The 23,878-nt window shown below is 37.2% G+C and overlaps 2 protein-coding genes and 1 long non-coding RNA gene across 4 annotated transcripts in view; 2 read left to right on the plus strand and 1 right to left on the minus strand.

The window, feature by feature from the left end:
• Positions 1–14,756, minus strand: part of LOC117986222 (potassium channel subfamily K member 1-like) — a 50,885-nt gene extending 36,129 nt beyond the window's left edge. The window contains exon 1 of the mRNA XM_069501773.1: positions 14,620–14,756. The gene's annotated coding sequence lies outside the window, so the exon portion shown is untranslated. The remainder of the gene's footprint in view (positions 1–14,619) is intronic.
• LOC138403001 (uncharacterized) overlaps positions 1–23,878 on the plus strand; it is a 164,090-nt gene that overhangs the window by 93,931 nt on the left and 46,281 nt on the right. The gene's annotated exons all lie outside the window — the stretch shown is intronic.
• Positions 19,748–23,865, plus strand: LOC117986250 (uncharacterized). 2 transcript variants are annotated; one of them, XM_034973084.2, is made up of 4 exons: positions 19,748–19,829; positions 20,791–20,993; positions 21,654–21,774; positions 21,893–23,865. In XM_034973084.2, the coding sequence occupies exons 2-4, from the start codon at positions 20,792–20,794 to the stop codon at positions 22,362–22,364; spliced, it is 795 nt and encodes a 264-aa protein (XP_034828975.1). In that variant the 5' UTR covers positions 19,748–19,829; position 20,791; the 3' UTR covers positions 22,365–23,865. The 2 variants fall into 2 exon arrangements, with proteins under 2 accessions (XP_034828975.1, XP_034828976.1); XM_034973085.2 differs by having other exon boundaries at positions 21,654–21,759.

Consider the following 23,878-nt stretch of genomic DNA (forward strand, 5'->3'; position numbering starts at 1 on the left):
GATAGTTTGTAATCCTATTGGGCATGCAAATTACATACTGTAATCAAGGTTTCATGAAATTTTGTTTAGTAGGTACGATTAGTCTTATCACAGTATCCAGGTAGTATTGAGGTAACAAATACGCAAGCTTCGTCAAAGTTATTCAAGTTAAGTGTTCAAGTCAAGTGAGATGACTGAGGCGGGCGGCAAATTGCTCGTGCTCTTCAGCCAAATTGAATCTCACTCGAGCTGCAATCCGATTGTGCCCGCGTGTGAACTGGAAGTACGTGCGGAACTATGACGAGATAGTTTGTAATCCTATTGGACATGCAAATTACATACTGACACTGAGGTTTCTTGAAATTCAGTGTAGTAGGTAAGATTACGTGTAAAAGTCTATTCGCTGACTTAGTGTCGCTAGACCCGCAGGCACACTTAATATTTTGCTTTTATTATGTTTACTATTCTAAGAATAAAATAGAATACTATATTATTGTTATGGTTATTGTAATAAAATACGAATATAAATAATAAACACAAGTTGGGTAGCTACACTATGTTGGTGAACAGACTTTAATCACAGTGTCCAGTGAGGTGACAAACACGCAAGCTTCGTTAAAGTTATTCAAGTTAAGTGTTCAAGATGGTTCAAGTCTAGTGAGCTGACTGAGGCGGGCGACAAATTGCTCGTGCTAGGGCTGTCGTCTCTACACATCCCGACAACATCTTTGACGGCCTCTCCGGTGAAGTGGTCATTTATTTATGTTTTCCTGTACCTACTAGAAAAGAAAAATAATTCTTAAACTCATACATCTAGCTCTAGGTTGACCTGAATGTTTCCAAGAATATGATCGGGCATTGCAAAATAGACGCAGATACGGGCTATTATTTATTCAGTACAATATAGTCCGAACGTCAGCACAATAACTAAGATAGCATCTTATCTATGAATAATTCTATAATCTACAGAGCAATACGCATAGGAGTAGACTTAACTTCTGTCTAATCCAAAGGTATTTTGGCACTATCTTTCACATTTTAATTCAGAACGCACCTAACCCAGTGATCAATTTAAATCGTTTACAAAATTGGATGGAACACAAATAGAATATAGAAAAACTTGCAACACATCAAAATTTCATGGGTATTTCGATGTAAAACTTCATAAGTAACTTAAACAATCTATGGATATAAGTCCCGCAAATTGCTATTGCGCTGGAACCATGTCTCATTAACATCGAAATGACGTAATTTGACGTATATTTAAGTAAAAATATACTATCAGCTCGAAACTACAGTCTAGTGCTGGCGTCACTTAAATAGCGGCTATGCACATTAGCAATTTGCGTCATAATAGCTACCTGCATGCCAAATCTCAGCCCGATCCGTCCAGTAGTTTGAACTGTGCGTTGATAGATTAGTCAGTCAGTCAGTTAGTCAGTCAGTCTTCTTTTCCTTTTATATATTTAAGATTGATTTTATACTATTTGTTGACCTTTTGGTCAAATACTTTGGCAGTAGAGAAAGTTGCATATTATCTCTACTCCCCCAGAGTGAATAGAGGTGGCTGTTCGCCATAACCGGATGAAGTCACGTTTTGCCAGTTATGTGACTGCAGTTCGATATAGGCCATCGATTGCTATCACGGAGACTGCACATTTCTATTATTAACGCCTATACATCTATTTAAGGGAGTATGACCCGTTTTCGGTTTTAAACTGGGAAAATTTTCAGCATTTTTAGCCGAGGAGAACCATTTCGGTATAAATAAAAATTCGATACAAAGTTATCTATATTAAAATATCTATGGCCTATTTTATAGACGCTTTTGGAATATTATTAATTCTCTATCTCTCTAGTATCTGTTTTTAGTAAAGTAACTCTACCATCGGAAAATAGATCTAGATATACTTAGCTATTGAGTAGAAAACAGCAAGGAATTTTGCAGTATTAGCACGGTATTAGGCATACTCGTAGTTACTCTTTCGTAAAATTCGAATCCCAATAAACTGTTAGCTTTGATCATCATCATCAAGATCAACTCATCGCCGACTCACTAAGGAGCACGGGTTTTCTCTCATAATGAAAGGGGCTTAAGCCATAGCCTGCCACGCTGATCCAGTGCGATTTGGAAGACTTCACACACCGTTGAGAACATTATGGAGAACTCTCAGGCTTGCAGGTTTCCTCACGAGATTTTGCTTTAACGTTAAAGCGAGTGATATTTAATTGCTTAAAACGCACATAACTCCGAAATGATGGATCGTGCGTACCTAGGATTGAACCCCTGACCTTTCGAATGGATGGCCGATGTCTTAACCACCAGGATATCACTGCTTTTTCTACTAGGACTTGACTACTATTAGTTTTTTTCTACAAAGCTAAAAGTTTAATTTGAAAAATTCCACCAGGACAAAGCCGGGCTGAGTTAGCTAGTCTATTACATTTATTTGAAATGTATTGTTGTGAAAAATATGGTTCATTTCACAATTTTTATCAAGTAATTTTTATTTGATAAATTTGGGCGTTCGGTTAACTTTTAGGTTTTCGTGTTTAACAATGCGTTTCCATTATGGTGTTCCATTACCGCGAACAATAAAAATGGTAATTACTAATGATGTAACGAATGTCATATTTTGGACTGCGAATGCGAATATCTGCTGCCAACATTCGCGAATGCGAATATTCAGTTTTTGTTTAAATTTGGCGCCACTTGTCCTATGACTTGGTGACCATGGCGACAGTTTGGTTTCGTTACCAAATGATAGAAGACTAATAATGTGATTACGAGGTTAAGTTACTTGTTGTTGTTGTTCTTGCTTAGTGGCTTTTGGTAGTGCCTCCACGGCACAATTTACTTCGCCAATTGTCGAAGTTACTTTTTATTACATTAAAAACCTAAGAAATTAATGGATTTTGTTTTATTAGCCAACTATCACATCAATTTTTTTATATTCGCAAAACATTCGCAGTAATGTAGCGGATGCGAATGCGAATATTCGTTACATCACTAGTAAGTATAACCTGCAGATTTGTATTTTAACCGATTTCACGCTTGACTGTATTCTCATTATATTATAAGGGTGAGGTCAAAACAGCGTAATTTTTTGAGTTGTTCGGTGATACTTGACCAAGGATGACTTACCTAATAAAACCGGTCAAGTGCGAGTCAGATTCGCGCACCTTACGACATTTTGCACGAAAAATCAAAAATTATCATCTGTAAAAATGAATAAAAATCTGTGTTAGAATGTAGATTCTGATATAGGTCATAATGATACCCCACTTGGTATAAGTAGTAATCCTGCTTCGAAAGTTGAAAATATTATTTGTTCATGAACATATTTTTTTCACAAATTCACGGTTTTCGGATGTTTTGCTTTACTTGTAATATAAGACTTCCCTACCTGCATGCCAAATTTCAGCCCAATCCATTATGACGTAGGCATCCGCTAAGAAAGGATTTTTGAAAATTCAACCCCTAAGGGGGTGAAATAGGGGTTTGAAATTTGTAAAGTCCACGCGGATGAAGTCGCGAGCATAAGCTAGTTTATCCTAAAAGCAATCGATTTTCACCGTTAAATAATAAATTCCTGCTATAAATATCCGAATGGCATTCATAAAAACAACGCGAACGTAGGTAAGCGTCCTTTAATTATTTATTTGATGGCCTAACGAAATCAATTACCACCTAAAAATAAAACGAAAACTAAAACTGTTGTAGATATAAACACCCACGCAGCGAATGCCAAAGGAAATACTGTTTAAGTTTCAATAAAATCCTACCTCATGTTTGCCACAATAAAATCCAATAATAAAATGTTTCTGAGTTCTGACCTTTCCAGCTTTTTCTATTGACTTCTTGAAGTATAAAAAATAACTTACGACATAGGTAGGTACAGTACACGCAGAATGACATTTCGGCTTTGTACAGCGTTGTCGGTCGCTCATACCTGTATGACTTTTTGTCGGTCTCAATGACAGTGACAACGCTCTACAAATCTGCTATCTCCTTCTAAATGTCGATGTACATTACTTTCTGCCGCGTTCTGTACTATGGACATTCATATTTTAGGTCTTACAAGAATCGCCACAAAACAGATATCTTGTACCGCTTGTGTCCAGCAGTTCCTAGCGACTCCCTAAAAATCGTTTTTCCATCTCGGCATCTAGTAGGGGGTCTCTTAACACGTCGCTTTCCAGTGCGGGGTCAGGACTCCAGCAAAATTGGGACCACAACATCTATCGGTTCTTCGAACTACGTACTACTGTACCACCTAGTCTACAGATTCGTGACTCGTGCCATTTCGGTAGGTATATAATCAGTACCCATATTATATTATATGTGAAAGTTTGTTTTTTTGTTGGTTTATTAGTTTGTTGGTTTGTTGGTTTGTCCTTCAATCACGTCGCAACTGATCGACGTAATTTTTTTGCATGGGTATAGTTAAAGACCTGGAGTGTGACATACTTTCTATCCCGGGAAATCTAAGAGTTCCCTCGGGATTTTTAAAAACCTAAATCCACGCTTACAAAGTCGCGGGCATCAGCTAGTATCTTCATAATTTTGATTTAATCACCCGCTAACTTATATACGTTTTATAAGACATAATAATTAAATACATATTAAATCTAAGCGTGCGTGGGAAAATAATTATTTCAAGAGCAGAATTCGACGAAGATTTAAGACCCTCCTACACGAAAACTGAAGCCTTCTCATAATAATTATTTTCGTAACCTTGCGATTTATCAACGAAAATGACATACTCACATGTCCCTACCCTACCGACCGCGCCGTACGCAATGATTTTAAAATTCTATTTTACTAGCGTATGCTCGCGGCTTGGTCCGTGTGGACTACACGAATTTCAAACCCCTATTTCACCCCCTTGGGTATTGAATTTATAAAAATTCTTTCTTCTTTATTCAAAATAGCTATTTGCGTGCCAAATTTCAGCCCAATCCGTCCAGTAGTTTGAGCAGTGCGTTGATAGATCAGACAGTCAGTCAGTCACCTTTTCCTTTTATATATTTAGATTGTAATTTTAATTAAATTTTTTTTTTTAATAAGTTATAATAATTAGTAATTTAATTCGTGTAATTGGGCTATATTACCTATGTCCGTTTTAATTAAACAATAAATAAATCAGTACCTTTATTATAAATGCGAAAGTGTTTTTATTTGTTGGTTTGTTGGTTTGTCCTTCAGTCACGTCGCAACGGTGCAACGGATTGACGTGATTTTTGCATGGGTATAGATAAAGACCTGGAGAGTGACACAGGCTACTTTTTATCCCGGAAAATCAAAGAGTTCCCATGGGATTTTTAAAAACCTAATTCCACGCGGATGAAGTCGCGGGCATCAGCTAGTAAATAATAAATAATGATGCTGAGAGAAAGTATAGTTGCGTGCGATGGTTTCGGTGCGTATATTAATGTGCGATAAGCCCAAACAATGCGACGCGACGACGCGACGCGCGTGGGGAATGCCCATAAAATGTTCTTGAACGCTGACACGTGTAGGCTCATGAAGCTTTCACCTACAACGTATGAATGTAGGTCACAGTAATGACAATTTAATTGATTTCACTAACCGACGGACCTATGGACCATAGTAACAGTAAAAATTAGATTTTAATGCATACAGTAAATTATTTATTAATGTTTTTTAAACTCAGGTAGTACGACTACCTAGTAGATGACATTGACTGTAGATTAAAAAAAAATGTATTTAGAATCATTCATTTTCACACAAAAGAAGAACTCGATGGGTCGCTCGTATAATATCATAGCCATCGATTGACATTTATTTTTAATTCATAGAATGTTTTCTACGAAAAATTAAAATAATATCACACAGTGAAGCAGCAATGTATAGTACGCGACAGGTCGAGATGGCAATCGGGGGTATGAGGCGGGGGGACGCCCCACATACCTGCACGCACCCGCGCTATCCCGCACCGGGTTACGGGTACGGAACCCTAAAAATAGAGTTGTATTTACTGCCCGGGATCGAACTGTGGAACCCCAACTCACTGAAAAGGAGGCCGACGTGTTAACCCCTAGGCTATCACTATTATTATGACTGACTGACTGATCTATCAACGCACAGCTCAAACTACTAGACGGATCGGGCTGAAAGGCATGCAGCTACAGCTATTATGACGTAGGCATCCGCTAAGAAAGGATTTTTGAAAATTCAAACCTTAAGGGCGTGAAATTTGTGTTGTTCACGCGGATTAAGTCGCGAGCATAAGCTAGTTACTAGAATAAAGATATTATTAGTTTATATAGTTACTAGAATAAAGAAATTAGAAAGCACTAAAAAAAATTAGCTAAAATAAATTGCCATAAATTTTTATCAAATTAACGATAAAAACTTTTAAGGGTCTTGATTATTAAATTGCGCCTCGCAATTTTGTTTAATTGGTGTTGTTTTTGCTTCTATTAATGATTTTTGCGTTAATTACTTTAACTTTTACCAAATCAACAATTTCAAAGATGTTATTATTATTCTACCTACCTAATGTTCATTTCAGTTATATAAAAGTTAGCCGGCAGGGGTTAGTTGGGATGATGGAAAGAGACCTGATCGATGGATGATGGTCGAGATGGCAATAGGGATGAGGACGCTCCGCACACCCGCACAGCTCCCGTGCTAACCTAGTGCGGGATAGCGCGAGTGACGTGCGGGTGTGCGGGGCGTTCCCACGCTTCATACCCCGATTTCCATCTCGACCTGTCACGTACTATACTTATCTACAAAATTTTATTGAGATTGATTGGTTAACCTATACTAATAAAGGTAAAGAGGTAAAGTTTGTAAGTATGTTTGTAGGGCATCTCTGAAACTACTAAACCGATTTTGAAAATTCCTTAGCTTGAAAGCTACATTGATCCTGGGTGACATAGGCTATATTTAATTTCAAAAAATTAGAGGTCCAACGAAAATTGTAATAAGCTACCCGTGCGAAGCCGGGGCGGGTTGCAAGTGTTCAAATGCGGTTGTCTGGAGCGCACTACGAATAAACCCCTCTTAAAACATAAAGTTGTTACAGAACTTTATTACAAGTCAGCCCTATCTACTATCAAAACCGAAGTAAATAATATTCTGAAACTACATTTATTATAAGGCAAACACTACTTCAGTGATTATATTTCTTGGAAAGGTAAAGCGATTGTTGTAATAAATATTTGGTCAGAGTTCTGAGTGTCTAAAAACTTTCCTCAGGGCCCCTATATTACTTATTCCTATCAAATAAATTATTATCCCTAACTTTAGTACTAAGAGTACTTCGGGGAATTAAGAGACTGTGTCCACAAAGTATTATATTCTGGGTATATAGAAGGTATATTAGAATGAAATACATTTATTTCGAAGTATTCTTATAAATTGAGGGCTGAAAAACATGAACGCTATAGCGTTCATATACCTATTTTTATACCAACACGCGTAGAGAAAAATAGTTATATTAATTCAACATTATTTTTTCAAGTTTGTTGTAATAATCACTCGTTTGAGTTTTAAATCATAATAATTACGAATATCATCACGCTTGTCATTAAAAGTTTTTATTTTTATTTTTTTATTCAGATACAAGCTAGCCCTTGACTGCAATCTCACCTGGTGGTAAGTGATGATGCAGTCTAAGATGATAGCGGACTAACCTGGAAGGGGTATGGCAGTTTTTCCTTTGGTTTCTATACGGCATCGTACCGGAACACTAAATCGCTTGGCGGCACGGCTTTGCCGGTAGGGTGGTAACTAGCCACGGCCAAAGCCTCCCACCAGACCAGACCAGAAATTTAGAAATTATAGAATTCCAAACCCCTGCCAGGAATCGAACCCGGGACCTCACACTATTAAGACCACAGCGCTCACCACTGCGCCAGTGAGGTCGTCAAATTTGAGTTTGACCATAAATACGCGCGTTTCTTTGAATAGGCACGCCTCTATCGACGAAAACTTTAGCATTTATGCTTTCAGAAACTTTACATTAGGAATAAATCGACCAAGTGCGAAACGGACTCGCACACGAAGGGTTCCGTGGACCCTTCGTGTGCGAGTATCATTAAAACTAACAAAAATTTGTTAGTTTTAATGATAATAATTACGTGCCGAGAACTGTCTGATTTTTTATTTAACCCTGTATAAATTCTTTATGTAAAAATATTCGACACCTGTTACGGTTTTTGCGTTAAAACTAACATTGTATATTTGTAGCCTAATATAGCTATTAAGTGAGTCATGTTGTATGATAATGGTATGTCGGCATGCGTTATCACTATAGGTACGATATTATCATGGAGCTGTGACGTCAATAGGCTGCGGCCGTCCATGTATAATCTAATGTGTCGTGTTTACTTATTTTGGGAAAGAGTCGTTAATTACTTGTAGTTAGGTCGACTTCGATGTATGTGGTCTCCAAATATACGTATCAATCATTATCAAGTATTTACACGTAAAATAAATACATAATATAAGTAAGTCTTGGTGAAGGTACACATATTATAATCCAATTTATAGACAGTTACAGCATGCCAAAACAAATCTTATGTTTATTATTGAATATTATGTTAACACTAGCTTATGCCCGCGACTTCGTCCGCGTGGACTACACAAATTTCAAACCCCTATTTCACCCCCTTAGGGGTTGAATTTTCAAAAATCCTTTCTTAGCGGATGCCTACGTCATAATAGCTATCTGCATGCCAAATTTCAGCCCGATCCGTCCAGTAGTTTGAGCTGTGCGTTGATAGATCAGTCAGTCAGTCAGTCAGTCAGTCAGTCAGTCAGTCACCCTTTCCTTTTATATATTTAGATTAAAAAGAATACCCGCACGTCACCCGCGCTATCCTGCACCGGGATAGCCTAGTACATACATTTATGTTCGAGCTTGTCAAAGTAGTGGGTCGATATTAAATTATCCTACCTGAAAATCTTTACAATTCACTCCACAAGCTAGCCTTATATAAAGCCCGACTGTATCAATTGAACGGACATTTAGATATTTTATTAAGTAAAACCTCATCACACTATAATATTATAATGAAAATTTTGCAGAATGTTTTTCATAGACAGTTGAAAAACATTCTGCAATCTACCCTGATCTACTTTTACAGCTCTACGAGCTACGAGCTACGGGCTACGGCATCGCTACAGTATCTAACACACCATGCACGGATACTTTTTAGATTTCCATAGTAACCATGGAACCCTTACTTTTTTAGGGTACCTCCCCTACACTTAAAGTGGAATCGGAACTGACAGACATGCGTAGAGGTCAACCACATAACCCTCTTTTTGAGTTTCGCCGCAGTCGGGTTAAAAGAGCCTAAGCTATAACCGCTTTTAATATTAAAACTTCAATACCGAAATTAAACTGCAATATCTCATACTCGTATCACATACGACGTGGGTTTAAAGCGAGCTACGACAAAGTTTTCGATAGAGGGATAATCTGTCGATATCCCCAATTATAAACTTTCCACCCGGTGGTATTAAAACTTCTTGTTTATCCTGCTGGAAATGCTTGCTAAGAGATTTTGACAAAATTTTTGTTTGGTATGTACAACCCGTTTACTAAAATTATGGACCTAACGTCGATTAAAAATTAAAAACTCAGCAAGTGGCACACAAAAATTCGTAGTTCGTGTATGTTCGCATCTTTGTCACTGATACACGTACTACGAATTTTTGTCTGCCACTTGTTGAGTTTTTTTTGTTTTTAATCAACGCCAGGTCCATTCTTTTATCATATATACACTTGACTAGATAAGTAATTTTTTGCACCGACATCCAATGGGTTGTTACGTAGAGATAGATTTGCAAGTTTTCCGTCAGTCCAGTGATTGAATTCGTATTAATAATAATTTTAATATTCCCCTTTTCCTCTCCAACTGAGCGTCTTATTTAGAAACTTTATTATACACGTGGTACTTAATTCCTTCGCGTGGATTTAGGTTGTTAAAAATCCCGTTGAAATTTCTCGAAATTATTTCTTAGTGGGCGTCCGATAAGGTATCGGGACTTGAAATACTTTTAAGGGCCCCCAATCTAAGTTACAATAGTTGACAACGCTGATAACACAAGAAAAATAGTAATTTTACTACACGAAATTTTTGATCGGAAACATGCTCCATATTGTTCGATATGTATAATATTCAGTACATAAGTTTGAAGAAGTTCGGAGTTGAAACTGAATGTCATACAGGAACAAGAGCTCTCAGCACCCAAGTACTTACCTAACAAACAACGCGAACGCTCAAACTTTGTGAAAGTACTTACATTAATACTCATGTTCGATCATACGCCGTCATACATATTTATTATGTGAGGAAATGTGGAAGGAAAATCGATATTCGATAGCACAACTTACAAGTAAATTGATACTTCGCTTTGATTCTTCGCGTACGCCTTTGAGAAAATTATGGGGAACTAGATGATGCTCGCCACTTCGACAGCGTGGGTTTAGGTCCTTAGATTTTCCGGGATAAAAAGTAGCCTATGTCCTTCCCCGGGATGTAAGCTAACTCTGTACCAAATTTCATCAAAATCGGTTGAACAGTCGGACCATGAAAAGCTAGCAGACAGACAGACACACTTTCGCATTTATAATATTAGTATGGATTCTGAGACATGCAGGTTTCTTCACGATGTTTCCTGCGTCATTAAAGCAAGCACATAATTCTGCAAAGTTAGAGGTGCGTGCCTGGCATCAAATCCAGGACCTCCCAAGAATGCGGCTTCAGATATCTTGATGTAAATGCTGCGGGTGTGCTGGGCGTCCGTCCCCACCCCGATTTCCATCCCGACTTATCGCGTACTAGAGGTTAATAAGTATGTATATCTAAATCCATCCAACGACAGACGGATTAAAAGAAATAGAGTACTTATTGAAAGGTATATAGGTATTTATAGTCTGGAATATCAAGTGTACCTGTCTAAGTGTGACCTTGAAGAAGATCGATACAGATAATCTTACGCGTCTCCACATTTGATATTTGTATCATCGTGATATTTTAGGGTCGAATTACGTAAGTGTGCGTGCATGTCGGACCAATGAGGTGGCGAGTAAAATGGTATACTTATAATTAAACAGTCAGTACCCGTAGTACAAGATTTTACGTCTCACCAAACCAAACCAAATTCGAGAGCCGAAATACTTCCGCGTTATAGTAAACTGGATCTTAATTGCGTTGTTTTAAAGCTCAAGTTTGTCTACACTTCTACAGCCAGCGCTCCAAGCGGAAACATTGCGAAATTAAAATCAGTGGCATTGAATATTTGACTTCAATTCAAAGCTGTTTAGGTCCATTTTACTGTAACGCGGAAATATTTCGACTCTCGAATTTGGTTTCGTTTAGTGAGACGTAAAATCTTGTACTACGGGTATGCAAATACTCACTACGTCTTTGGCCCACTGAACTTTCCAAATAACGGCCTAAACTGTGCTAAAATTGAGTCCAAAGTTTGTATATCGATCAATGAATACAAACTTGAACTCATTTTCAAGCAAAGTGCTAAAATTAAATAAGTCAAATAAGTAAATCTTTTATTGTGGCTAATTCCGTTGTACACAATCTCTAAACTAAACTAAAATGACACGTCTAAATCTATTGCTATCCCTTTCATAATGTTGCTTGTGGAAAAGGAGAGCACTAGATTTAGACCTATTAATTTAGTTTAGTTTAGAGATTGTGTACTAGAGAATCGGCCCATTGTTTCACCAAATTTACATCAGAAATCAGTTTGACCCACTGATGCCTAATTGAATCCAAAGTTTATGATTTAGATCAAAACGGTAAAACAGTAGAATTTCAACAGATTTATTGAGCCATCCTCAAAAATTTGCTCATCCTGTAAAATTTGATTTTGTGAAATTACTCACACCGTTTTTTTCCGTCTATAGTTTTGTGTTTGCCGTTTAGTCCACTGTCTAAACATTTTTGTATGAAGTACTTAATACCAAAAGAATTTTATTTCATGTCATCGAAGAGCCGAATTTCGTCCAAATAAATCTTGTTGTAAACACCAGCGAGATAAAGTAATAGTCCTTGGTAAACAAACTCAAGGTTGACGAAAACTTACCCAATAATCGTAATAGAATCTGATTCTGGGCACGGATCAAAGTAAAATGATGAGGCGGGCATCCAATTCATATTTTCATGCCTAAAGGAATGTCTAGGAATCAATACATTATAGGGAACTTATTATGAGTGAGAGGGTCAAAAAGGCTATAGTATAAGTAGTAAGTACCTACATACCTACACAAATACTCAAACAGGAGACATTACCTATGTCCTCATATTTATGTATTTTTTAATTTATATACTAGCACGTGGCTGCAATTAAAATAAGAAACTTAAAGGCTGGGATTGTCGTAACTTACGAATATAATCAGCGTCCATCTTAACAGATTTCTGCCCACTACTGAGGACGCATCTTCTCTCAGAGTGAGAAGGGCTAAAGCCATAGTCCAAGCTGCTGGCTAAGAGTGTAGATTGTCAGATTTCACACGCCTTTGAGAACAATATGGAGAACTCTCATGAATGCAGGTTTCTCACGATGTTTTCCTTCATCAACTTAATAAATTAAGTCACAATCCACGTTTGTCAGTGTGTTCGCTGACCTTTGATCTTTTAATCTTAAATTGATATTTCTAATAAGTTTAAATGATTTTGATAAGTGATGATAGTAAAAAGAATACCAGGCTGAGTTTTTTGTGGGCTCTTCTCAGGCTCGGGCGCGTTTGGACCTCGTAGCTTTAGTTTTAAGTTACGTAATTAATAATTATCAACATATTCATTATTATACAAATTCAATAATTGACAATCAAAAAGTGTCCAATGGTAAGTCAAAGTTAAATAATTTAACTTTGACTTTCAGTTGATTTAATGTGGTTTTCAGTTTTTCACCATCATTTAGAATGAGAAAGGCTTAGAAGCAAGTATTATTCGTCACGAATCATGAATATACATACGAGTAGGTACATTCAATTGTTATATATATTGTTTATTTTATACCGTGTGTTTATATTTAGATACAATTATCTACATTCACTAATTACTAAGGATTAGTACGGACAAAATCCTCCCATGCTAACTTTATTTGCGATTCGGGTGGGCACCGCTGACATAGCGGCAAAAGGATTCAGGAATTAATGTTAAATAGTTAACTTTTAATTGGATTGCTTGGTTGTATAAATAAACTATAATATAGAATTACAGAACAGGTTGCCAGTGATGACATATGGATCCGCTAACTATGGACCTAATAAGAAAGCTCAGAGTCACGATGGAGTTATGCTTGGAGATTCTATCAACTCAGAAATGAGGAGATCCGTAGGAGAACTAGATTAACCGACATAGCTCACCGGGTTGCGATTTGCGAAGCTGAAGTGGCAATGGGCAGGGCACATAGTTCGTAAAACCGATAGACGTTGGGGTCCCAAGGTGCTGGAATGGCGACCTCGCACCAGAAGACGCAGTGTTGGAAGATCCCCTAACTACGTGGACGTCTATCGGTTGTTGTTGATGATGATGATGATGATGACACTAACTATTACATAGGTACGCCAGATTTACGTGACACTTGAGTGTGACGTTAATTTGCTAGGAGATGTACTTAAGTAGGAGGTCGACATGTACCCGTCCATATTAAATGAGGTAAACTTACATCAACGTAAGTATTTTAGTCAAAAGTCAATACCCCAGAACCAGTGGCCCTACCGCGGTTGTTTGACAGCTACAATGTCACGATCGCAATCATCTCTGATTGGTTAATGCTCGCTCACTATTGGCCACAATGCATTGTTGCAACAAGAATCGCACATATTCAGCCAATCAGAACAATTGAGATTGTAATAATGATTGATGCTGGTTTTAGACAATCGCCCTACGGAACACCTTAGCCCTATGATTACTTAAACATATTAAGTAGAAAGTTATGATTGTGAAACCCTGTGTTTACGTATTCTAAGTACATTAAATCTATCTTCTATCTAAATATATAAAAGGAAAAGGTGACTGACTGACTGACTGATCTATCAACGCACAGCTCAAACTACTGGACGGATCGGGCTGAAATTTGGCATGCAGATAGCTATTATGACGTAGGCATCCGCTAAGAAATGATTTTTAAAAATTCAACCCCTAAGGGGGTGAAATAGGGGTTTGAAATTTGTGTAGTCCACGCGAACGAAGTCGCGAGCATAAGCTAGTTTATATTAGGTATATAGATAAACATATCATCATCATCATCATGATCAACCTATCGCCGGCTCACTACAGAACACAGGTCTCCTCTCAGAGTGAGAAGGGTTTTGGCCCTTATGATGGTAAAAATAGCATACAAAGCTATCAAGAAGATTAAAAGTTGTAAGTATCAACAAAAACATATACAAACGTGGATTGCCACAATGCTAAGTATCTAAAGATTAACATGCAGGCGGATATCATACTTAGCTACTAGTAAGTAATTAAAGTAAGCTTTATGTACACATTAAAAAAATTTAATGTGTACAAAAACATCAAAGGTTTTAATTCAGAAACCTACAGCAAAATATCTAGATCAAAAATTCATAAGCAACACAATTAATTATTAAAGTTTTACTTGAGTAAAACTGAAAATATACTTACTAATTTTATCGGACTCTTCAAAACTGGCACAAAATAACTTTACAAAAGTTTATTAAAACGTACCCTTGACTCTGGGGGTAAAAGAGGGTATATTTAGTAGTCAAAAATTCGTAAATTCCCGACGCGTCGCTTCGTTCAGGCGTGCGATCAGATATGGACTGAAATTTAGTCTGCAGGCTATATTATTGTAACGGTCTGAAAGAGGCTGCTCTTGTGAAAGCTCTTTACATGCGACGACATGTCTTTAAATCCATAATTGTCACTATACCTATATTTATTGGTTTGTCCTTCAATCAAGATACAACGCAGCAACGGAACGACGTGATTTTTTACATGAATATAGCAAGATACCTAGAGAGTAACAAAGGCTAATTTTATCTCGTAAAATCAAAGAGTTCCCACGGGATTTTTAGAAAGTTTGAATCCACGTGAATTGTCGTAAACATCATCTAGTTTTATTAATACGTTATTGTAACTACATAATTTTAGCCTGCTTAAAAATCCTTTAGCTGGAACAGGATTAAAATATAGTACTATAGTTCAAAATTATTTATTTCATTGTAATTAACACCTTACTAATGTACCTAACTACCTACAATCAGCAAATAAATTATTTGTAAGTATTGTAAAAATTATAAACGCTACAACGCGCGTAGCAGCTACGCTTCGTAGCAACTGTAGATTCTAAAAGTAAAAAAGCTTTTACAGTACGCGACAGAAAGTAATATACATTGGCCATTAGGATGACATTTCGGCTTTGTAGAGCGTTGTCCCTCATACCTATATGACGTTTTGTCGGTCTCAACGACAGAGGCAATGCTCTACAAATCTGTTATCTTCAAGGTCAATTTACATTACTTTCTGCCGCGTACTGTAGATAAATATTAAGCTTGAAACTTGTTGTTTCCCACTAAACGTATTTTCCTACTACGGCACTGCTTTGTTGGTAGGGTGGTAACTAGCCACAGCCGTAGCCTCTCACCAGACCAGACCAGAGACAATTTAGAAATTATAAATTCCCAAATTGTCACTGTGAAGAATCGAACTAAAACCTCCTACTTATAGAACCACAGCGCTCACCACTGCGCCAGGGAGGTCGTCAAACCTTTTTCATATCGTCGAAGCTAAATTTCGTCGATAATTATAAATGTCCTAAGCATCAAGTGTCAATGGTAGCAGCCCCGCGCACGCGCGCCGCGCCGCCCGCCCTCAAGCTTTATCAATGGGGCGGCCATCTTGTTGACGTCATAGCCTGTAGCCATGGCCATCATGTTTACCCTATGTTTGTTTTCCCTCAGCCCTCCTTCGGCTAATTTCGGGTAGCTGCCGGCTTTTGAACAAAGAACTTTGTTTATATTTGATAGCTTTTTGTTTGTTCAATTGTTATGTTTGCTCAATTGTTTGTTTAAATTGGATACTTAGATATTTATATTTGGTTATATAACATCGTCAACATCATACTGATTACTCACGTCATCATATTTTGGGATTCGAACCTACGTCGTCTTCTGGGTTTGCGTCCGACGACGCCTTGACCGTTAGGCCACGGTTCGCTTGCTGTCAGTGACGAAATTTGTGATATTCTGTATGTCACTCGGTACTGAAGCGACTGTTAATGCCATCTAGTAGCGACACTTTGCAATTATCGGAACTACTTTCAAAGGCCCATATTAACAATGCAGCTCTTTGAATTTAGGTAAAAATACCATCATAAAAATTATAAAATATAGATACTTACATACCTACATACATACGTACCTATGGGTTGAATACTTAGCCTTCTTTTTGAAATCGTTCTATTTTAATACATTTTAAGTATGTTTGTATCGACAACGTGAGCTCCGAAGCGCGTTATCAAACAATATCTTCCAGGAACATGAACACGTGATATAAGCTAGATACCTACCCCATTCCACTCCTAAGTCTTTGATCTTTAGTCTTTATTTTACACCAAGAATAAAATATAAGTAAGTCAGGGAAAGGAATAAAAGCTTACTTCTTGGTGGAACCTACAAACAAACAAACAAACATACATATTTTAGAGTTATAAAGGGTGGTGACCAAATAATAAGTATTCTGAATATTATGTTGGAATTGGGTATATTCCTATGTCAATAAATATATATTTCTCAGCACGGCCTTTGTTAGTTTTAAGTGTACCTAATACTTGACCATTTTAAATTACTTATTGATGAAACTAAAACAGCACGTCAAATGCTTGTGACGTCACATACCTGTAATACATAGAAGCTCGCATATAAGCGCGCGTTTTGACGTTTAATAAAAAGTTACTGATTTGACTAGCTGTCAAATACCGGATTACTTTATTAGAACGTGGCTAGTGCACGCCTCAGCGACCCGATTCAGATTGGTTACAATTTACAATCAGCGTATCTCTTATAAGTCCCTCAAATTGCTATTGCGCTGGAACCATGTCTCATTATCATCGAAATGACGTCATTTTGATGTCAGCCGAAATAAAAATATACCATCAGCTCGAAACTTCAGTCTAGTGCTGAAGTCACTAAAATGGCGGCCACACGCATTAGAATTTGCTGGACTTGTATAATAATATTTTGAAGTTCGATCCTCTACACAACATACACAGAAATCCACTCCAAAAATCATAACCCTTTCTTTTGGCTTGGCCGTTCATCATCATCATGATCAACCCATCACCGGCTCACTACAGAGCGCGGGTCTCCTCTCAGAGTGAGAAGGGTTTTGGCCATAGTCTACCATGCTGGCCATGTGCGGATTGGTAGACTTCACACACCTTTGAGAACATTATGGAGAACTCTCAGGCATGCAGGTTTCCTCACGATGTTTTCCTTCACCGTTAAAGCAAGTGATATTTAATTAATTAAAACGCACATAATTCCGAAAAGTTAGAGGTGTGTGCCCGGGATCGAACCCCCGACCTCCGATTAGAAGGCGGACGTCCTAACCACTAGGCTATCACGGCTTGGCCGTTGGAATCTAATAAAAAGTTTAGATGATACCTATCTGCAGTGGCGTATAAAGAGAATGATGGTGAGAGGAGGCGGTGGAGGCGACGATGGTGGAGAACTTAATATGCATTTCTTTTATGAAGAAAAAGGCTTTCAATAGGCGAGAATGGAGGATCGAGATAAAAGGCGTACGGATCTGCATAATGTTGCAAAGGAGGCCAATCTTAATTACATTCCTTTATACGGCGCACTTCCTACCTATATGGCGAAAAGAGGACCTCTACCTATTCAGATGTTGATATCATTAATGCGGAAGTGTGTCTGTCTGTCTTTTTTAGGGTTCCGTACCTCAAAAGGAAAAACGGAACCCTTATAGGTCTCACTTTGTTGTCTGTCTGTCAGTCGGTCGGTCTGTCAAGAAACCTACAGGGAGTACCCTGTAGGTTCCACCAAATTTCATGATTCTAGGTCAACGGGAAGTATCCCGTTGACCTAGAATCATGAAACTTGAAATGAATAGGTACAAATCCAGGATTTTCTGCCAATAAGATCACAACGCTCAACACTGCGCCAGGGAGGTCGTCAAAGGGAAACGCCGACATTTGGCTCAAAAGTGCTGGGCAAAAAATGATTTAACATTTGTTCAAAATTTTAAGTTTTTAACAGGTAGGTACTTATGTATGATACATGTATTTAAAATTATTTATCGAATATGATGTACGATACGCTTGTACTTATTTGAAAATCGACCTTATGGAAAATAAAAAATAAAAATAATTTGCAACATTGAAACCCTGTCTTTTTTTTTAAATCCATATTTTTACCAATTACTTAGTTGCTGTATTACATACAGGTAGCAGATATACAGACACACTTTCGTATGTATAATATTATTATGGGTATCTGAATCGTGGGTGCTAAGCCTTATACGGGCGGAACCTTCTATAGAGGGAAATTTCATAAGGGAAGCTGTCACGAATGAAAGCAAATCCTATTAGTTCATTAGTCGGCTGCAGCTTCACAAGGCACATATAATATCTAATGTAGTGAACATCTACCTACCTTATATGATTTAACACGATATCATGAGATACCTACAGTAGGTACGCGGCAGAAAATAATGTACATCGGCCTTTAGAATGACATTTCAGCTTTGTAGAGCGTTGTCTTTGTAGAGCGATGTCTCTGTCGTTGAGACTGACAAAACGTCATATGAGTGACAGAGACAACGTTCTACAAAGCCGAAATGTCATTCTAAAGGCCGATGTGCATTATTTTCTGCCGTGTACTGTATGAAAACGGACATTATTTGCTCTTTAATGGTCGAAGTTTAATCGCAACCGTAACGTAGTTGCAATCAGCTGCCATGCAATTGGACCTAAGACAGATAAAATATAGTTTCTTTCAAAATCTTGTATTCTGTCGTCAAATCTTATCAAAAATAATAATATTTCCATTGAAATTTAGAACTGTTAAATAAGAGTTTTCGTCAACTTATGTATGCAAAAAGTTAGCTGAACACTATTAAATGTCTTATACAATACTAGATGATGCCCGCGACTTCGTCCGCGTGAATTTAGGTTTTTAAAAATCCCGTGAAAACTCTTTGATTTTCCGGGATAAAAAGTAGCCTATGTCCTTCCCCGGGATGCAAGCTATCGCTGTACCAAATTTTGTCAAATTCGGTTGAACGGATGGACCGTGAAAGGCTAGCAGACAGACAGACAGACACACTTTCGCATTCATAATATTAGTATCTCTATTACATCTATTACATAGGATTGCCAAAATGTCCCACATTAATCCCTGCAAAATTGAAATCCCTGTAAGCCCTGTATATTTTCTTATCATTTCTAATGTTTTACATTTGAGTACAAGGAAAAGAGACGACATTACTTTATGAGGCCCTTTTTTAAAGCACTTAGGGGTTGACCCCTAATTTGGAGGGTCGCAAAATCACAGCGCGCTTGCGTGAATCAATAACTTGTAGTGTACAATGATAACAAGTAATATGTATGCATTTAAATATACACCATACATTGCCTTTTTACTTTACTAAAACTTTAGCCGTGTGTGCTAAAAATGTGTAATGGATGTTGCTCAAAATAATGTAGCCAGAGTTAATATCCTTAATTTTCGTAAGTGGTAGTAAAAGTTGGCGCATGCGCTTTACATCCCATGGACCATTTTGAACAAGTGTAACCAAAATATCCGGGAAAAGTGGTGCGTTTTTTTAAGTCCGTGAAAAAAGCTTTTAACGTGAGTTAACATTGCATTTTTATGTGTATTCTGTACTTATTACTTGTGTAGTTTTTACAAAGATCTTAATTTTTATATTGTTGGATTATAGCAAAAACCCTTACTACCATATTTTTAAAGTCCCTCGCCATTTTATGAAAAAAAAAGAAAAATCTTTACTGAATTTTTAATTTTGTGTGTTGTGTTGTGGGAATTTGTGAACGAAGATTCTACTTTTAAAACAAATTATGAGTAATAAAGCTTAGCGCACATTAAATAATTCCGAAATGTGTTTTTATAGTCATTTCGACCTCCAAAGTAAAAATTAATGATTTTCGCAAGTGTTTAGGAGAAAATTAGGGATGTTAGATCCATGGAATTAGGAAGTACCTATCTACTTTGTGGGTAGATATTACTTAGTACTTACTTATCTTAGGTTAAATCGAACAGTTTGTTCGCGAAGAGGAAAAGTCACGGCTTTTTGTACTTTATATGTCGCAGGGAAATCACTTAGGGATATGATAAAATCCCGGGAGATGTTAAACGAAAATTTGATTTTGCCAGTTTAACATCATCCGGGATTTGTCATAATATCCCTTAGTGATTTTACAAAATCCCGGTTATACCATTTCCCTGCGACATTATATTATTTGACTGTCTTCTAGCGCCGGTAAAGATTTGTTTCACTTAAAATAATAATCATCATAATAATGAATATTAAATAGGTATGTAGGTACAATTTACCTAAAAAATAAAACATGACTGACTTAAAGAAGTACGTATCTACCTAAATTATTTCCCAGCTCAAATTAGGTCTAGAAATTTTAGATATAATATATAAATAACTCTTGTATACAGAGTTATTTTTATAACGTAATTGCGTACGTCTACGATTTTGAAAAATCCTGGTTTTTAAAGAAACCAAACTCCAAAAAATCTACTTAAGTACCTATAGTTTTTAAAAGATTGTTTTCATCAACAGAATGTCGTGTGGGGCGGAATGCCTCTCCCTGGGTCCACCGCCCGACTCCATTATGCACATGCCACCACCGCCGCTACCGGCTTTTCTCGCCAACATCGCTAATTTGACGCCACCATGTCGTGCTTCAAAGTGCCCACCATCGCACAATACTGAAGAGAACGCGCTCTTCCCCGGCGTCGAGTATCACGAGCTGCCGAGACATGGTGAGTAGATGGTATATTTTCAGTATTTATTGATATTTGATAGTTCAATTAAGATTTTTTTTAACATCAGGATGCAATCGTGATTATTTTATCATACAATAATCACGATTGCATCCAATCGTGACAAAAAAAATTGATGTGATAATTGCACCCCTGGAAGGTTTATTAGATCAACTTTGGATAAAAAGTGAAACTAGGATAAAACTGGTTTAAAAATTGATCTGTAGGCCTAGCACTAAAGTGATCATAATGATCATTGTTTGTAATTGTTTTATTTGATTTTTTGTAGTTAACTATGCATTTTAGCCAGTGGCAGTAAATTATTAGGAGTCATCGTCATCAATCGCTAGACGTCTATTGCAGGACATAGGTCTCTTGTAAGGACATCCACTTCCACACGTCCAGGCGGTCTTGCTCCGCCTGAATGCAGCGATTCCTTGCGACTCGTTTGTTGACTTTTGTCCATCTAGTGATCAAATCAGAAATGTGGAAATCCGTAGAAAAATCTAAGTAACCGACTTATCTCAACAGGTCACGAAACTGAAGAGGCAATGCGGCAAGATTTCGCAGTCCTAAGGTGTTAGAGTGGCAACCTGATACCGGAGAGCGTAGACCTCTCACTAGATGTCAGCAATAAAACAATAATAATATTGTTTTCAGAGCCAGCTGCCACGGATGACACGTGGTTTCTAGTCCTCATCACATGCTGCATCGCTGTTCTGTGCATCGCTGCTCTTCTGGCGCTGTTTTTACTCAAATGCCGAGAGTATGACATTTTCAAGTTTGTACCTAATTATTTTCCTATTACAAGGGACAAAAAGATTTTCTTTTTTATTAGATCGTGACAAACAATATAATGTTTAAACTTGAATTAAAATTGTTTATTCTACTCTGTGCAGAGCTCGTGGTGGATGCAAGAGTGGCACAGGCAAAGCCGGCGGTTCCAACGCTTTGTATGGAAGCGCTGCATTGGACTCCAGGGTTCTTTGGGCAGCCCTAACTCCTCGCGGTACTCGGCACTTCGTCGCCGACACCTATCCTCACGACGAGACTGAAGACCATCACTACGAGTGTGTGGAACCTCCACTCTACAAATTGGGACCACCTGATGATCTAGCGATCACTCGACATTTTAACGTAGAATACGAAGACCCAGCTCCACTTATCGAAAGCTACTCTGATAGAACTGAAGAATACTTCAGAAATGGAATGGATACGCTGCGTCGAGGAAATCGCCCTCTGGTCTCTTCCCCAACTAGGATCGAACGACCCAATTTACCTCCACTAAACCTCCAGCCAAGGACTCTCCGAAGAGCTCCACATTCCCGCCGAGTCAGTGATGCTAATAACCCAGAGAAGTCGGCTATCTGAACCGAGAATGGCGCGGTATTTTCCGTCGCCGATTCAACCGATATCGATTACGAGTGGTCAATAAACGACTCCAACGTCGACCGGCTCGTTTGAGGGCCAGTATTACACACCTACAGAATAACACCCTTCTTTTTGCGTTGGGAGTTATAAAGAACAATAATTATTTATTACTAGTAATATTCACATTCACGTGGCATAATTATAACAATGAAAAAGTTTACGATCCCAATCCGTTCATCATGTAAGCATGACAAGGAAGATTACGCTTTCAAAAGTACAAAGTACAAAACTTATTTGGACTGTTCGGTTCCGATGAGTTTTGAATCGTGGGTATTGTTGATACAGCAAATTCATTAATAATAATAAGTATGAGTAGGTACCTCTACCTAAGTCAGCAATTTTTTGAACTTCTTGTTACAATCTTAAAAATTTAAGGCATTCAGCGAGATTGTACCTAGTTGATTTAATATTATTTAATAAATTAAAATTAATATCCTATACGTGAAGAAAAATAGTGTTGTATCAAAGTACTTAAATAAGGCTCTCTTTATTATTACTGATGTACTTAAAATAATATTAGGAATATATTTATGTAATAGATGTGGTATTTTCATCCGGATAATAATTTTATGATATAATAGGTACAAACTCAAGCGTAGTACCTACCCACTTAAATATTATGAAAAGTCATGTACAACTTCATTTGTACCCTTTGTACCTACTCATAAGTAAGTAAGAATAAACTGATAATATTGGATGTAATTCAAAATAATCAATATACCTACTTACCTAACTAGTGTATAAACGTAAAAATCTGGGCAGTAACGGAAAAACTGCATCAATAATATTTGCTAGTCTCAATTGTAGTGATAGGCTTTATGGTAGCTGTAGGTTCTTACAGCAACAATGCATTCCAATCTTTTCAACTTTGTTTCAATTTAAGTTGGAATATTTTTAATATTAATAAAATATAATGAGCTGTCAGTCAAATCAGAGTTGATTTCAATCATCATACTGTCATACCGTATCTAACTACCAAACGCGCCAAACTGCGGTGGGCAACCCTACCGACTGTCGATTGTTAAAATACAATACCTACGTCTTACTTGACGTAGGTATTGTATTTTAATTTTATCTAGAAATGCGCCAGGGATTAAAATGTATTTTTTTTACCTTATGTTGTTATTTAATGTAATTTATTTATATTAATTTTATTATATAATATCTGCAAAGTGCAATGCTCTAGCTATAGATCTAATGTTTTTCTAGTCATCATAGTTTTTAAATAATCTACTTGAGTGTGTTAGAACTGTATTCAATCTAAATTATTTATAACTTCAGGCACATTTTATTTACCTGTAGAGCTCACCTGTTAATATACAAAATAATAATATTTAAGCGCAAACGTAGCTATACATACCTACTCATAAGTGTAGTCTAATACAAAACCTGCAATCAAACCAGTTTTATACGTCTTATTAATATTAAATAAATTAATTGGTGAATAACTTTAG

The sequence above is a fragment of the Maniola hyperantus genome, chromosome 11 (genome assembly GCF_902806685.2).
Source record: "Maniola hyperantus chromosome 11, iAphHyp1.2, whole genome shotgun sequence".
Classification (NCBI taxonomy): domain Eukaryota; kingdom Metazoa; phylum Arthropoda; class Insecta; order Lepidoptera; family Nymphalidae; genus Maniola; species Maniola hyperantus.

Excerpts from the sequence above, each read along its gene's own strand:
- LOC117986250 (XM_034973084.2), top strand. The coding sequence starts at position 20,792 with ATGTCGTGTGGGGCGGAATGCCTCTCCCTGGGTCCACCGCCCGACTCC. Across the intron at positions 20,994-21,653 it reads TCACGAGCTGCCGAGACATG|AGCCAGCTGCCACGGATGAC; the intron begins GTGAGTAGATGG and ends TATTGTTTTCAG. Across the intron at positions 21,775-21,892 it reads CGAGAGTATGACATTTTCAA|AGCTCGTGGTGGATGCAAGA; the intron begins GTTTGTACCTAA and ends TACTCTGTGCAG.